This window comes from Struthio camelus, chromosome 18 (genome assembly GCF_040807025.1).
Source record: "Struthio camelus isolate bStrCam1 chromosome 18, bStrCam1.hap1, whole genome shotgun sequence".
NCBI classification, from domain to species: domain Eukaryota; kingdom Metazoa; phylum Chordata; class Aves; order Struthioniformes; family Struthionidae; genus Struthio; species Struthio camelus.
This window is the reverse complement of record NC_090959.1, coordinates 3,786,339-3,804,015: the sequence shown is the minus strand read 5'-3', so window position 1 is coordinate 3,804,015 and position 17,677 is coordinate 3,786,339. Positions and strand designations below refer to the sequence as shown.

General features: G+C 37.2%; 1 protein-coding gene across 3 annotated transcripts in view; it reads right to left on the bottom strand.

Moving 5' to 3' along the window:
* Window positions 1-17,677, bottom strand: part of ITCH (itchy E3 ubiquitin protein ligase) — a 66,526-nt gene that overhangs the window by 10,256 nt on the left and 38,593 nt on the right. For all 3 annotated transcript variants that reach the window (XR_011135379.1, XM_068912910.1, XM_068912911.1), the window contains 12 exons: window positions 15,844-16,013; window positions 14,018-14,252; window positions 12,553-12,648; window positions 11,411-11,585; window positions 8,816-8,882; window positions 6,833-6,917; window positions 5,358-5,486; window positions 4,641-4,713; window positions 3,611-3,682; window positions 2,637-2,725; window positions 1,822-1,981; window positions 1,405-1,538 (listed from right to left, as the gene is read on the bottom strand). Coding sequence is in view for 2 of the 3 variants with exons in the window: in XM_068912910.1 (XP_068769011.1) it covers window positions 1,405-1,538; window positions 1,822-1,981; window positions 2,637-2,725; window positions 3,611-3,682; window positions 4,641-4,713; window positions 5,358-5,486; window positions 6,833-6,917; window positions 8,816-8,882; window positions 11,411-11,585; window positions 12,553-12,648; window positions 14,018-14,252; window positions 15,844-16,013 (1,485 nt within the window). In the remaining variant the exon portion in view is untranslated. The remainder of the gene's footprint in view (window positions 1-1,404; window positions 1,539-1,821; window positions 1,982-2,636; window positions 2,726-3,610; window positions 3,683-4,640; window positions 4,714-5,357; window positions 5,487-6,832; window positions 6,918-8,815; window positions 8,883-11,410; window positions 11,586-12,552; window positions 12,649-14,017; window positions 14,253-15,843; window positions 16,014-17,677) is intronic.

The following is a 17,677-nucleotide window of genomic DNA, read 5'->3' as shown; positions in this document are numbered from 1 at the left end:
TCATATTTGCTTGATCGCTAAAATGCCTGTGGTCATAAGGTTACAGCAAACGATCCCTTTCTTTTTTAAAAAAAAAAAATTGAATATATACATTATCTGACTATAAAACAGCAAATTTAATGACAAGAATCAGGACTTAAAGCTCTGAGACCTTTTCTCCTCTCTCAGGTCTCAGTTTCATGGCAACTTTGTCCAAATATCAACTATAGTTTTGCCACTGGAATTTTAACTTATTATACCTTTTAGCCACAAATGATGGGGTACAGAACATACTACTCTTTGAAAACCAAAGCAAAATCCACATCTCCATTTGTAAATACAGCCTAAAGCCCTTTCCCCCCTCTTCATTATTCCAGATGACGCTTCCATGATTCACCACTAGAGAAGATGATATTATTACCTGTTATATATGAAATATATATATGCCTTTTAGATATTACTGCCTTTTTAGTTTCCATTTCGTAATAATCAGTCTATCTTAATTTTTTATGAAGTTTACAAAGCAATTTAAAACCATTTTTAAATTGATTTTTTTTTTTAACATTAAGTATAGTATGTTTTATTTCAATGAAACTTTAAATGGTGCACATCAACCATGGACTACAACATCTTGGAATCTTGCTGTTATCAAGTAAGCATAGAGTTACAACAGTGCCTTTAAATTTGAAGGGTTTTAAAAATTATTTTTAAAAATATTTTTAACATATATTTCCAAAATAACTGTGGTCTAAAAACTCCAGATGCATTTTACCTGCCACTTTCTGGAGAGGAATCTATTAAGGAGTGGAGAAGGCAAAACTCAAAAAGGGCATGAACGTAGAATAGACAGATGACTGACAATGTATACACAGAAGACTGTGCGTAGAAATGGTCTTGAACCATCCAGATTGGTGCCAAAATAGAATGCTAGCTAGAAAAATGTATGCTAGTTAATTTTAAACTATTAATCTTAAAGTCAGATTTTAAGGATGACTGACAACAATTGTGTGTAATAAGCTACATTTGTTAACTTCAAATTATTGTAGCACTCAACTATTTACGTTTTCTAACTAACCAGGTATTTTAGAAAGAAAGCATTAACGAATGGATATTTTCTGATTTTTTTTAAAATCAATTATCAAAAGTGTTTCAGTGGAATTTACTCAAGCCATTTTATTCTGAAGAGTGTGTGAGGCTACCGCATCTGTATTATGTCTAGCTATTTCTATTCTGAAAAAATGGAATGCAAGGTTCTGTGCAGAGTATTCAGTAAACCAGAAAGGGCAACTCCAGTACTACTCTTTAATTGATATATACTACTGTTCAGGGGGGTGTTGGTGATAAATTTACATCTATTTCCTGGCATAAGAGCAAAACAAAAACATTTTATTGCTATTTCAAGAACAAAAATCAAATCAAACTCACTTTACCCAGATGAGAGAGTTGTAAAACTCTGGGTCAACAGATTCTAAATCCTTGAGTCCTACTGGCTTGTTTAGGATACGTTTATAGAACGGCAGAGAGAAACCAGTGTCAATGAATTTCCCATGGAATAAAGCCTGAAGAATATGAAAACAGACAAAATAATGCAAAGGATGATTGAATACCCAATATGACAACATTCTGTACTCTGTACCAATGAAATTTGATAGCCAAAGAATTAAAGTATCCTAAAATATCATGTCTGCTAATACATTTGATTCATTTATACCAATGGCAGTTATATCCAAATACCTGATAATAGTTTCAGCTCAAAAGATGAAATAATTATCCATCTAATGGTACAATATCTATCTATAGGAAAAATTACAGGAGATAACCTTTTTCTACTTTTGAACTTACCATGGCAATGAATCTTCCAATAAAACGGAAGTATTTCAGATGGTCTGGATTAATGTAAGAGGCTGGGTTTATCTGTAAGCAGTAGTTATCTTTCCCTGCATATTCAAACAGGCAATACATTGGGTTCAAAACTTCATGTGACAATAGAAAGAACCATTCTCTGAAATCACATAAACAGAAAAAAAAAAACACATTTCAATTAGATTCAAAATTGTTTTAGTTAACTCATACGCTGAAAATTGATTTAGGAACTTGTTAGTACATAGGCAGTGAACCTGACTTCTTTTCTAGAACATATGGCTAAACCAAAATAGAACTAACACAATTTAGGAATTAGTATGCAAGTTTGCCACCTTATACAACTACCAATGGCTTAGAAAAAGACACCCTTACCTTAATGGGCAGATTAGACTAGTTCTTTTAAGAGGCTATCACGGATCTAAGTTTTCAGTTTTTAGGTAATGCTAATTGGTACTTTTTGGTTACATTCCAGTAAAGACTTCTGACTTGAAAGTGGATTTCTATTCACTTTTCAAAAGACCTTTACTTTGATATTAATGACTTTGCCAAAGGCTTACTGTAGTTCTGTAAACTGTGCATCTTTTTTCTCTAATCACTGAGACAGTCAAATAATTCCTTACGTGAATTAAAAACCGTACAAAAGTATATTTAAGACATGCATTGATACTCTGAGAAAAGATAAAAAAACTTCACTAATATTTTTAAAGCACTGCAGCCTAAGCATCTCCTTCGGAGAAGTTTTCACACCAACAGTTCGTAGAAAAAAGATTTCTTGCCATTTCAGTTTGGTTTACCTTGCAACACCTCCATAATCTAAGCCTTCTTCACCAGGGAAGATAACCCATAAACGTCTCCGTAGATCCTGAGGGCTGAAGCTCATTATCTTAGTAAAAGAAAAACAATCAATTATGTGAAGAAAATAGCTACGAGGACTGGCTGGGCTTATTACTATTTGTTATCAAACAATATAACATTTAATACGTCAGACCATAAAATGAACTACGAGAAGTACATAAGCTACCTACTTAGGAAACGTTCATGGCGTTTGAGGGGTTAGTGCAAACCTACTTCCTGCTAATAGATGTGAAAAGTAAAAGATAAAAAGTAATAAAAAAGTAAAAGCAAAAGTAACAGAAGAAAATAATTCTTAAATGAAAGACTGTTCTATTTAGGTCAGCAGCCTGCCTATAAACATACAGCAAAAACCTGGCTAATAAGAGAGAGGGTCATAGAGTAAATTCAGGCTTTCTAGAATAACATTCTGACTGGTATCCCAGCTACACTTAATGAAGCAACATGAGCAATGACTCAGAAATAAATTAAAAGCAAAATAGTAATAAGCCTACATGGTACGTTACCATGCTTATGCGAAACACTACTAGGAAAACTCCCACCAAAAAAAAAAAAAACCACTTCCTAAAACTGATAACTTCCTCAGATAACCGACAACGTCCTGAGCATGAGAAGCTGTTCTCCCACTGCACTCCTCTCAAAACTAACTCAGTAGATGCAAAAGAATACTGAGCTAAATAATCACTCACTCTGTGAAAGTCAGGTGGATCAGTCACGAGGGCCAGAACATCACATTTTAGCATGATCTTATTATATTAAGCATGACTACATCCTAAATACTCTATTTAAGCATCAGTTTTTGTTTCTGTCACTTAAAAAACATTAGCAAGATGTCAAAGGATCAAGAATGACAACTGACTATGAAGTTCAATTTGAATTTTCAAAACCAGTACTAAAACATGTTTTAATGAAATACCTGTTGAAATGAGTCCTCAAATAATGTTTTTCTGCTCACTGTAATCTTTATGTGTTGTGGCATTGCCAGTTGCTGAAATGAAATATTTTTCAGAGATGAAATGTGCAGTCATTTCAAACTTCTAATACTGTGTTTTGACTGTTACTTGTTGTACATGTTGTTTTAAGAGGTTCAGGTGAATTTCGCTAACCCATATTAAATAAAACCAGTAATCAGTATATTCTCAATTTTAATTTATTCCAAGAACAAACTTTTTCCAATATTCATATCTACAGTGAGGTATACAGTACATCCCGATACTGCTTTGAACAAGTTCAAACACTGTATTCTTACACGATAATAGGAAAGCATTAATATCAACAACATGTTTTAAGTCAACAAAGCCTTCTATCTCAAAATTTAATAAAAACTAGATAATTCAGGATATTCTGTACAAAATTCAAAGTGAAAAACTAGGTAGGATAGTGTCGCTGCTGTTTTTTAAAGGATAAGTCATTGACTCTTGAAAATTGTGATGTTTAAACTCAAGAGTTAAAGTTTAAAGGACCAAGACTGACATAATAAATTGAAATTATGTCAGAATATGCTAACCTGCAATACAGTATATTCTTCAGTGATCAGACATACATGCTCTTTGTCAACGGCTCTGCGTTTTCTTCTAGAAGAATGTAATTGTGTAAAAACTAGATTTTGTATTAACTATATTTAAAAATCACTACTGTACTTTCCTATAATCCTTTATTAAAAGCACAAAAAAACCACCCCACTATTCTGAAGCCTACCACTTTCCAAAAACACTGTAACTAAATTGATTTCTTCCTTTAGTCTAAAAGGTTTCAAAGCTATCCCTCAGCTTACTTAGCTTTGAATCTTACATGAGTTTACACAAGGCCTGTATTTATCACCTCTTAATTTAACTCACCTTTAACCTTAAAGTAGCTCAGTTAGCTTTACTTGAAAGGTATTGAGGAGTTCACTTAAAGCAAGTAAACAAACAAGCAACAAATATTCCCAAGAAATAGTTCTATACCTGACACCAGAATCGGAAATACTGAACCTTTGCCTTGAAATCACGCACATAAGCTATCTGGGGTCCATTGTCTCTGAAACCAAAAGGAGAAAAATGAATTCCAGTGTTTTGTCTGCATATTTATTAGTTATGTAGTATGGTGGTTTAGTTGGCTACGTATCTAATTGGAAGACTCTTATTCCGCCACATTTTTTGATTTTTGGGGTGTAATTTGCTTGTTTAAACAAAAAAAACCACCTCCTTTGTAATACTGTGGGGTGCATATGCAGTATTTATTAACAGTATCTGATTATCAAGTGCAAACAAAAGGATTCTAACAATAAGAACGGGATGACATTCACATAAATTAAGTTAGGAGTTAAATTCCGTTTTTAACTCCATTCTCGTTCCTAAGAATCAAGGAACTAAATGCTTGAGCGTGCATCTAAAAAGGAAGTCCAATAACTAGAAGGAAAGGGTCTTGTCATCAGAAGTACTGATGGATCCCTTCCATTACCCCCAAATCTTATCCAGTATTTGGCAAGACAGATTCTGAAGTGCTCAGAACACTGCCTTCTGCAGGGACAGTTCTCAGTGGAAGAAACACTAGGAAATGAAGCAGCTTGGCTACTTGCTCTACCTCCTGCAGAAATCATAAAAGAAAAGAAAAAAAAACTTCCAAAAATGATGCCTAAACTCTACTTTTCAAAGCCTAATACAAAGTTTAAAAACACTTACAGAGCAGACTTGCCCGTGCGGGGATCTATATATGTAGTGGTTCTTCTATTGTGATCAACAAAATACGGAATACCATCCACAGTAAATCGCATTTCCCAGCCTTCTGGTAAGGGTTTCTCATTTAATTGACTGTGGATACAACAAAATATATGGTAACTGATCAACTTAATACGTGAAGCCAATTTATCAACAGCTGAGTCAGTAAAAAACTTAGCAGATCTGAAGAAAAAAAAATGACAGATTGAGACACTTTCTGTTCAACATTTATTCTGCCTGTTTTTATCTTAAATTTTAATGTCAGCTACCACTAAGACCAAAACGCTTGCTTAAATAAGCATTAGCTCATACAGTTGCACTATCTGGAATAACAGCAACAGAAATTTTGGGAAAAAACCTAGGTAAAGTTTATGGATGTTTCCTCCACTTAAGTAACAGAGTTTTTACATTCCAGCTATTAGATTTTTATGCTAAAACTGACACCATTTTAATGTCATTTTGGTACCTCACATATAATCACAGTAGTCAAAAAGGGAGAGTTTCAGGGTGACCAAAATAAAAGAATATCAAGAAAATACATGCACCCATCTTGTATAATTTTTGATAACTTCCAACTCAAGTTTGGTATCGAGACCCATTTACATTTAGACAAGTGGAAGACCTGAGTAGTATCATTCCACCGCAGCACTTTCAGATTGGACTTCCCTCCACACAACCACATTAAAGTCCATGTTTCCAACTGTAAAGCCAGAACTTTTGGTTGCTGGGTTGTTATTAAAAATCATAGTGCTTTTCTACCTAGTCAGGTGCCATAGATGCAACAGATGAAAAAGCTGCCCGCTCCGGCTAAAGCCAACAGCCCCTGCCCACATATCACGTCATTCTGCTCCTCCTCCTCTTATTTCTTTTCTGTGAGGAACAGATGAAGTTTCTTCACCAAATGGAAGTTTTCAGCTCAAGTATGGAGGAGCTGGGACAGAGCATCCTTCATTTTCAACTTCTTGCTGACGCTCCCCACTTCAGAGTCAAAGTAACTGAACCCCGAACTAAAGTAGTACCTGCATTACTTTTAGTAGTGCCTGAAGTTTTTCTTCTACCTCCATCTTAATCTAAAGTCCAAAGTTCGGTAGAAGGTATTTTTGGTTTGAGGGAGGAAGGGAAGGGAAGGCGGGGGAAGGTGCTGCAGTCTTTTGGAGTTTGTCTACTTTCTTTCTGTCTCTTAGCTACTGATTGTCTAATAAATAATAATATATTGCTCTTTACCAAGACTTTCCTGATAATTGTGCTATTGGCAAGCAACGTTTTGATAGTTTCCATTTTGCCTCATACTTTTGCATATATTTTAAGTGATACTGTCTGAGAAGTCTGTGTAGGACAACCCATCTTTCAGTCGTGAGTCATGTCTCCCAGCTCTCAATATCACCCACTTTGTGAAATTGTCATTCCAGATCTACGTGAAACTGTAACTGATTTCTTACCCCTGACTCCTGGGATCTTCCCACTGAGTAATACGTGTATTGTGATTGACAAAATACACTCTGCCATTGCTGTCAGTTCTCTTTTCTGAAAAGTAAACATTGAAAATATTTCAAAACCTGCTTAATGTATTGCTCAGACTACATCAAATGAAAAATAAAAACAACAGCATCAAAACAGCCCCTGCACCAGCCTCTACCGTCTTTGAATTTCTCTGTACCTCCTTTGACTCAACATTTTCTAATTTGCGTGGACATTACTCCTGAATAGTCTACTCAGCAACAGGAATCTATCTTAATAATACTGACTGCTAATAACCATATAAAACTTCACCATCACCTATCCTCAATGAAAAGTTGCACTTACGCATTCATGGATAAGAAGATCCTTATGTCCTAAAGCTTACCCTGACAAGCTCAGCTATCTACATCTGCCCAGGCTTAGAGCATGATGAAATCTTGATCACAAGTGAGATTCTGGGTATCATCACAGTATAGGCATTTGCATGAAGGAAAGTTCATCACGGGAGATTTACCTTCACCTGATCTATTGGCCTACTGCTTACAATTTTTAAAAAGCCTTTTCAGATATTTTTCAAAGTTAATTTTTTAAACTAGATTAAAATATTGATAAAGCTGAAGCTTCTATCTAAAGACCACTTACTATGCTATTTGTTTTTTTCAATTACAGGAAAAAATTAAATCAAAAAAAACAAAATCATAAGCAGTTTTCTCCACAGGTGCTTTGATTATTGCCATGTGCCTGGCCCATTTTGTATTTGCTGTCTATACTGAATATTAGAGACATATATACAAGTATCAAGAAATTACATTGCCATGTGAACAGTGGAATAATCGTACATATTCAAATTATCAGCAAGAAAAAAAATCAGCACACATTCCAAGAGAACACATAAATACTTTCACTCAAATAGTTAAACCTATGCCCACGATTGAAACGTATTTATGATAAATGCCAAGATTTGGTCTTCTGGCATCATGTTGCAGTTCTTCACGAAATTTTTACTTAGTGTGTTGCAAAAAAAAAAAAAAAATACAGAATATAGAATCCAAATTATAAAATCAGACCAACATCTGACCATAGCAGGTAACAAGCTTCAGTTCAGAAGAGAGGTCTGGAAGCAGACTCTTGTCCATAGAAATCATACTGATAGCAAAATTCTACGCTGCGTGGAAACACTGTTTTGTTGTTTCCTGGGCCTGTTTCAGTCTAATGAACAACATTTTTTGAAATGTTATGTAGTAGTGCAATAAGGCACAAGTGTGGGCACAACTATTTTATGACATGAAATTGCATCCCTAACTTAACTAAAAATCCAAATAGTTATGTTTGAAAAACCTTAAGACAAAAACCCAGGATTAAGATATTCAAATTACACACCCCTTAGAAATTTGCCAATGTATCATCAGACTTGAATTATTACATATACTTCATAGTCACTTATCTGATCCAATATTGGAACCAGGAATTAGTTTACACTTACATTTTTGTACACAAACAGAAAGTAGTTATATTAACTGTACATTGTTAAAAACAAACTGCAAAAAAATCTGCAAATTTATGTTGGAGGGAGGGGAAGTGAAGAGGGATGCTTATTTGTTATTACAAAAACTTTTCAGATCAAACTCTCCAAGAATTGGCTATACAACAGGGGAAGGGGGCAGAGGAGAAAACTCCTATGTAATGTAAATACTGAAGATAATGATGACAGTATGAAAGAAGCCATACAATATGGTAGTTACTGGAAGTAAAACTGTATACTTCATACTTTTAAAACTATTTTGGAACCACACATCCTTGTCTGGACTCAGTACTTTAACAGCACATTTGATTAGATTTAATTTAGGAAGATTTTAAATAGGGATTTTCACAATTAAAAAAAAAGTGCCTGACAAAACTTGGCAGAAGTATGCTTTAATGTTTAATTAAATTATGCTACCAAACACTACTTCAATCAGTCTTACCCCATCCATGTGGCAGAGGGCCAAGAGGATCAAACTCTTTGTTCTGTGTGGAAGAAAAGTCCTGGTTCTGCAAGTCAAACAAACAAATGATGCGTTAATAACTAGCCATTTATCCATTTGCTTTCCAGATGTTCTAAGTGTAGCCATCATAAATTATTGAAGTAAATGCATTTTTGCTAATGTTTCATATAGCAGATGCCAAGAACTTTTTTTTTTTTTCTTCCTCTCCACAGAGGAGTCCTAGGTTTGTTACAAACTGGTCATTTATTTGGGCTCTTTTACTTCTTGGTACTAAAGATTGAAAGCTCTTCTGTTAGCTATTTTTACAGCATTTGGCATGGTTAATTAAATCCAGGGCCAATAAAGGGAGTATTCTTTGTGAAGTGCACCTGCCCACATAGAAAAATCAATACAGTAGTACCCAAAACAATCAGGAAGAAAATCACTTCATCACAAAATTACAGCATAGTTCAGGTGGGAAAGGACATCTAGCAATCATCTAGTCCAACCCCATGGCTCAAGCAGGGTCACCCACAGCAGGTTACCCAGGACACTGTCCAGATGCCTTATGAATATCTCCAAGGATGGAGGTTCCACAACCTTGCTGGGCAGCCTGTTCCAGTACTCAGTCACCCCCACAGTCAAGAAGTTTTTCCTCATGTTCAGATTGAGCTTACTTGTGCTTCAGTTTGCGCCTGTTGCCTCTCGCCCTGTCGCTGGGCACCGCTGAAAAGCCTGGCCCCATCTGCTTTACACCCTCCCTTCAGAAACATATATACGTTGATAAGATCCCCCCTCAGTCTTCTTTTCTCCAAGCTAAACAATTCCAGTTCTCTCAGCCTTTCCTCATATGACAGATGCTCTAGTAGCTTGATTGATCATCTTAGTGGCCCTTTGCTGGACTCTCCCCCGTAGCTCCATATCTCTCTTATACCGGGGAGCCCAGAACTGGACACAGTACTCCAGATATGTCTTCACTAAGGCTGAGCAAAGGGGAAGGATTGCCTCCCTCAACCTGCTGGCAATGCTTTTCCAAATGCAGCCCAGGATACCATTGGCCATCTTTGCCACAAGGGCACATTGCTGCCTCGCGGTCAACTTGCTGTCCTCCAGGACTCCCAGGTCCTTGTCTGCAAAGCTACTTTCCAGCAGGTCAGCCCCCAGCCTGTACTGCTGCACGGGGCTATTCTTCTCCAGGTGCAGGACCCTGCACTTGCCTCTGTTGAACCTCATGCGGTTCCTCTCTGCCCATCTCTCCAGCCTGTCGAGGTCCCTCTGAATGGCAGCACAGCCTTCTGGAGTATCAACCACTCCTCCCACTTTTGGATCATCAGCAAACTGAGGGTAGCTCTGCCCCATCATCCAGGTCGCTAACGAAGAGGTTAAACAGTATTGGCCCCAGTTTTGATCGCTGAAGTACACTGCTAGTTACTAGCTTTCAAACAGACTTTGTGTCACTGATCACCCCTCTTTGAGATACGCCATTCAGCCAGTTCTCCATCCATGTCACTGTCTGTGCATCTCAGCCCGCACTTCCTGAGCTTGCCTATGAGGATGTGATGGGAGACAGTGTCAAAAGCCTTGCTGAAGTTAAGGTAGACAACACCCACTGCTCTCTCCTGCTCTACCTAGACAGTCATTCCATCATAGAAGGCTATCAGGTTGGTTTAGCATGATTTCCCCTTGGTGAATCCAGGCTGACTACTCCTGATCACCTTATCCTTCACATGCTTGGAAATGGTGTCCAGGAGGAGCTGTTCCGTCACCTTTCCAGGGACTGAGGTGAGGCTGACTGGCCTGTAGTTCCCTGGCTCCTCCTTCTTGTCCTTTTGGAAGACTGGAGTGACATTTTCTTTCTTCCAGTTCTCGGGTACCTCTCCTTTATTCCTGCACTCAGTACAGCTCTCCCTACTGCCATGTACGAGGTACATTTTTACTCCATACACAAACAGTAATTTAGAACCTACAGCGTTCTTGATAGACTTGTAGCTTTATTTGGAGCTAAAGTCTACTATTCAGGAGAGGTAAACATTGGTTTTGAAAGTCTGGAACGGTTATTTTAAATCCTCTTGCTTTCATAACATTCATTGTGCATGTTACATTTTACCTAAGTAGGAATAATTGGTTTCCTCTGAGCTACCTTTCCTCCCTGGTCTTTGGCCAAACCAATGCAAGACTCGATATAAATAGAACAGCTTATTACTAAGCTGCAGTTTGTTTTGAACCACTGGCTTTTTTCAATATTAAACGTAACATTTACCAAAGAAATTTCACATCAGCTATACTCAGCTGATAGATAAAAACCATTACACTGCATGCACTGCCTGCAGTTGTTGCAAAGACACAAGCTAAGGTTACCAATTGTATGGCAGGAAGTAACAACAAACACAAAGGTATAATACATCACAAAGAATAAAACACACCATTAAAGTCTGAGATCTTTACTGGGAAAAGTCAACCATAAGCATTCCCAAAAACTAAGTACATATACAGTTTCAAAAGGCAGAAGAGAGGGAAGTTATGATTTCATAGGCTGAGAATTTGGAAGAGATACTTCTCTTACTTAACTTCTATAGTCAGCACTACATTCCTTACCCCGTAGATAAATCTTTGATTAAATTGCTGCATAGCTCCTTGAAGCTGACTGCGCTGAAGCTGCCACTGCTCGTAATTCCGGACGGATTCTAACGTTGGTCTCTGCCACGTTGTTGTTCTAGTGAAGTGGTCAACATAATAAATTCTCCCCATGTTGTCAACTCGTCGCTCCCAGCTTTTAAAAAAAAAAAAAAAATTGCAAGCACGGTTCTCAACAACACACAATAATTTTAAGGCTAAGAAGCACTTTTAGAGAGTCAGACTAATTGCAAAGCAAAGAGACAATATGTTTAGAACTGGATATAAAAGCATGTGCTCATCAGTAGACTTTCTTCTTCTTCCTCTACCCTTCATTAAACCTGTAGAGAGCTAAAATTCTTTCTGAAGAGAATCACTTTTACTCTGTTCCATGGTATACTAAGTCAGACTCATCCCATTTACTGTGCTTTCAGTTCTTTTAAAATAGTTTCAGAGCAGTTTAAACCAACTCTTCAAGTGCTACATAAACCACTGTCATTACTGTACTGTCATTACTGCACTTATCCCTCCCAACCACTGAAGATAAGAGTCTTCTGGTTTCTCCTAAAAAACTGCAAAAAGCCCTGACACGGTGGCCTATACAGTACAAGATTCCCTTACGCCCTTTCTAGCATAAGTTCAGTCTGATTTAGCACAAATAAAGGAGGTTTCATAAAAGCACAGTAAATCAGCAGCTGGGAACCCTGAGACAAGACTAAAGGACTGAAAGGAATAACCCCAGGACAAAGGGGTAGCCAAGGGCATTCTTTCTTAAAGCTAAAAGATGAATCTCAAAACACCTACCTACAGTTTTGGTTCTCTCTTAGGGTTGGGGGCACCTATTTTCTTTAACTTGGACCAGTTTCTCAATAAAGGTGCGCTTGCCTGATCTTTAACAGTAAAGTTAAATTCTAATTCTGCTATTTTTGACATTCACCTCCTTCCCATACTACGAGCTGTTTCTGGTGAGCTCACCAGAGATATCCTGGAGCAATTGCTTGCACTGCAGTCACATTGCTATTTACAAATATGCTTGCTAGCTTTAGTAAACTGCCAATCAATTAAGTTTAGACAAACCCAGTCCAGACATATCTCAGACAATCAGATGACTTTTCCTGACTCACCCTGGAGGAAGAGGCTCTGGCCGATCCCACGTCGTTCTTTTTTCAACGTGATCTACGTAGTATACTCGACCATGTTGATCTACTCTTTGCTCCCAACTAAAAATAAAACAATAATTTTATCTTTCTTCAGGTAAAACTGTTCCAACCATTCATCTACTGTGCAATTATGAGAAGTGTTATAAATAAGCATTTTATAAAAATAAACTGCACGTAAAACACCTCAACTAATATTTGGTTCATGAGATGCAACAAAACGCTGTACAATATACAGTCGTATGATGTCCACATTAACAGTAATTCTATTTCAACTAGGCAAAGAATAAAAAAGCTTTACCTGACTGCCTGTTAAGGGAAACTGAAGCTAAATTTCACACCTACGCATGCAATTTTAGAAAGCAATGAAACAATGTTTTGTATTGAATATTAAAACAATGTAACCTGTTGAGAGTAATCTGGTGTTAAATTAAGTGAATATTATCATTCTAATTCCCCCAAATATGCAACTTTTTGTACAGATCACATATCTGCAGAATCCTTCAGAAAGGCACTGATGATGTACTTCCTGTACATGTTGCATTTGGGTCACTGACTTATTATTGCATTTGCATCAACTATAGCGTAGGGAAAAAAGCATATTAATTTACTGTTTCTATTGAAATTGAAATCAAAGTGACAACTGATTTTTTCAAGATTGCTTTTGTACTTCAGAATTACCCTGTGAGGTAAGTCAAATTTCTCCCATATATTGCTTCAACTACTAGCAAATTAAAGCAGGTAACATTTCAGCAACTACACCATTTACATTGGGAAGTCTTTGTTTTCCCCTCAGTCAGTGTCTAGAAATACATATATTTTTTAAAGTAGAAGTTTAGAAGATGAACAAGTAGGCTGAGGCAATGGACTGATCATTTGGCAAATTCCACACGTGCCCGAATCACAAAAAGCTGCTCAAAGCTGCTTCTGCTCCCAGAAGCTAGGGTATATGAAGCCCAAAACTTCAGGACGCGTTTGAGACCTCATATTATGTTCTGCAATAGCAGCTTTCCTTTTACCTATCCACACCAATATTTTACTACCTGACTTCGTTGTAATTTGGAAATAGCAAACTGTCACACTAGGTAAAACTTTTCTGTTTCATTGACTTGGAAAAGTATGACAAGGATCAGAAACATCTGAAAGTTCAATTCCTTGCTTGGATAAACCATGCTTGAAGGCCTACCGAAGCAAACGGTTATGAAAACCTCCAAACTAAGTATTGCAGGAATTTTTGTTAATGTGGCAAAAGGCAGATGCTATGAATGTTTTATTTTGTAATACATACTGTAAGTAAAAACAAACAAAAAACAACCAACAAAAATCCAACCCCTCTCACTGCCCCAAAGAAAACCCCAACTCCCCAACCAAATGAACAGACACGTCACCAAACTAACTAACTAACTAACTAACTAAATAATTGAGCTCCTACCCAGGTGGAAGAGGACCTTGGCTGACTGTAGTAAGCGCCTGAGGTGGAGGATTTACTGGCTGGACTTGTCTTGACACCGGAGGTGTGGTCAGGGCAGCAGGTGCAGGAGCTGCTGTTCCAGCTGTTGCCCCCTCAGGGCTCTGTTCTGAGGAAGTACTTGCAGCTGTACCCGGCAGTGATCCTGCACCGGCCCCATCGTTTTCTGCGGATGTGGATGAAGGACCATTGGCACTTCCTATGATATCAGAGATAACGAAGACAGGAGATAAAAGCTTTTGACTGAGATTCCTCTAATTGTTATCATCAGCAATCTACTCTGGATGTTATAAATCACAAAAGTAGATAGGCAAAAATTGGTATTTCAGAGTGCACACAAGTATTTTGCACTTTACACAAAAACTCAGAAGAAATTTTGTCTTACTTTGTAGAAATGCTTTAATCCAAGAATTGCCATCAATTGCCCAGCTTTGGTATTTCCGATAGAATATATAATTGTTACCAAAACAAGTTATCTGCATTCTGTAAACATCAAATAATTATAAACAAAAACCTTCTTGCTTGCATTGATAAGCTAGCTATTCATCATTAGTTACTTGTAATAATTTTAGATATGGTAAACCTAAGTTTTCCAAGAAGAGACCTGACATCTACATGCAAAGAAATGGGGGGGGGGGGGGGGGGGAGAGAAACATATATAAAGAACTAAGTGAAAACATTTCGAAAATGTATGTCATTTATGGGGGGGGGGGGGGGGAGCAATCAAAAATTGTATACAAGTCAGGCCTTAGCACTGAAATATACTGCACTCCTCTTTTCAGGTAATTACTATATCCCAGTTTCCCATCCAGACTCAGCATTTATCAACTGTAATAATGAGATCACCGAAACAAATGGCAATGTATGAGGATGAAAGTGTTACCTAAAAACATTTATTAACTAATTTTTCAGAGTGCTTTTTTCTTCTGAGTCATTCTGCTTCATGAGCATGCATGAAATTCTGTTTTGCTATTCTCCTAGGATTTCCTAGGCTGCGTTAAAGGATCGCCATTCAATGTAACTGTCTCTCAAACATATTTAACGGTTCCCAGTTCCTAGTAAGCCACTAAAATGGTCTGTTCTTTGCTACAAAGACAAAAGGGAATTCTCTAAAGCCCCTTAAAAGCAACTCTGTAAGGTTTTGCAAACATTCTACAATAAAATACAGAAGACGTACGCTACATAGCTATGGATATAGCTTAAGATGCATTCCTTGGGGAGTAATCAGAGATCAAGTTTCAAAATTTAAAAGCAGCATTAAGTTTTGTAGCTTTTAAATAATCAGAAAAAAATAAAGAGCATCTACTCGTTTCAATGCAAGAGTAATCAAAACATCAAGCACTGCTATTTTACAGAATTTAATTAGAATTGTAAAAACAAATCACTAGTCTTTCGCACCCAACGATATCTACTCGAGACTATTCTGTGAACTCTTCAGTAGACTTCTCCCTAACAAAGCCTCAAATTCAATGGGGTGTTTTAGTGCAGTAGTAGCACTCTCTTACGTTCTTTTGGACCCAGCTCTGCTACATTTAGTGGTATCACTGCAATCATTCTTTAACAGACACTGAAGCAAGAAATTTCTAGTAATAGGAACAACGATTAAACAACATATATTGAAGGCAAGCTATAAATAGTCATTCAGCAATATTCTGCCCAAGAGAAATTAAAGAATTTGCTCTGAAAAAAATGCAATATTTCAAAAACATATCAGAAACGGCTATGTTAATTCAAACAGCGTGTAGCTTATAAATAGCTCTGAAATGAGTGTCTGGCGCTAGAATACATACCAGCTACTGAAGTGGGTCTACGGGGAGTGGGTGGAGGTGGTCTAGAAGGCCTGGGAGGTCTGGAAGGTTTATAGTTTCCGTTTGTGAGTAACGGTGAATCACCGCCATTAACAGTCTTGTTTTCATTAGCAGCTGCATCTTCACAGCTTTCAAGGCCATTCGAGTTAGTCCTTTGCAGGAAAGACAGAAAGGAGAGCTATTGTAAGAATTTATTGAAGACATTAGATTTTATGGAAGACATTAGAACGCAACCGCTATGACAAGGTGAGATTCTTACGCTCATTACAAAGTATAGAAACCTGTCATTACAATATATTTGTATAAACATACTAAGAGTTTATCTCCTGAGGTGTATGAGGCATCAATCGATGAAAAGGTTGTGAAAATACATATATTATTAACATCTATTGCTGAAACTTTCTTTTTCATTTCCCCATTCAATACACCTGCCCTTAGGTCCAGCCTCTGGATTTTGCTGCCGAGCTGTTTCCTCCCATGAACTCTGCTCATCTCTAACGAGTCAAGAAGCTGACTAAGACCTGGGAATTGCCTGCATGTGCTTGCCCCACAGAGCTAGAACATGCTCAGAGCAGACAGCGCGCTTGAAAATTTTAGAAGACTTCATTAAGCATACTCAAATTTCCCCTAAACTGAGTTCTGGAAGTGCCTAGTTTTTGTTGTTTTGAAACTATCAGTCTGAAGCAGAGCATAAGAGAGTATTTCAGACTTGAGCGTTGAAGGTTCAACAAAGAGTTGTGAATTACTATCCTCATCTTTTCAAGCCTTCAGAAACTTTAAACAACAGTTTTTATCCATTCTGTACTGTTCAGCTATGTATAGCAATATAGTATTCTGATATACTTGTAGCTCCATAAGTAAAGTTTCAGGTATCTGAATCCTTATATCTAAAGCATTTCATTTTCAGAATTAGCATGTTCAACAAAGTAAAAGGACAATCAATTAAAAATTCTAGTGGATTGACAGCTCAAATACACAGGCCACTAGTAATAAAACTGTAAGTTACGGTTTCAGCACAAAACCTCTAAAATCCATGTAACACATCCATTTAAATGTACACAAAATAAAACCAAGTAGGTAGGCTTAATTTAAATCATTAGTCAGAGATCAAGTAAAATCATGTATATTTGACCTCAATATCAAAATGTCAAATATACCTTTGTTCTACATCTGGTATGGTGCACATGACAGTTTATACTATACCACATCAACCCAGAAGAAATGTAAATGACTGTGCAAACAGGTACTAGTCATTAGTGACGTAAAGTTTGCAGGACCTATAGCCTAACTTTTCTCAGCTGCAGAAAGCACGGTGCAAAGAGCACAGAATATCACAGTCCAAAGCTTAACCTTTTACCTGTCATATATTTGACCTGTCAGCTTAAGGTATCATGATCCATATCAAGACTTTTTTATACTTATAATAACAAGCACTGCTAGACATACTGCAGGTTCAGATCATTGACATAAGTCCACTTTGAAGATCCTTTGTATGGTTTTAATGAACACCAAGAACTTCACTGGTTGGTACTAAAACTAGGCAGCTATTACTACTCAAACACCCAGGCATTCCGAATGCCCAAGCATGGAAAACATTCTTCTGAGGGTGAACAGAAACAGAACAAAAATAAAACTGTCACGGGAAGACTCTAGATGACGTAGCTAAGGCAATTACATTCGTGATCTATAAAAGAATGGTGAAATTTAACTCAGTTGCTCCAGATGTCATCCAAGAGCGTAGTGCATTGTACAGAGCGTCAAGATATTTGTAGTACTGGAAAACTAACTGAAGTGGCACTGAGCTCACTGCAGGTTA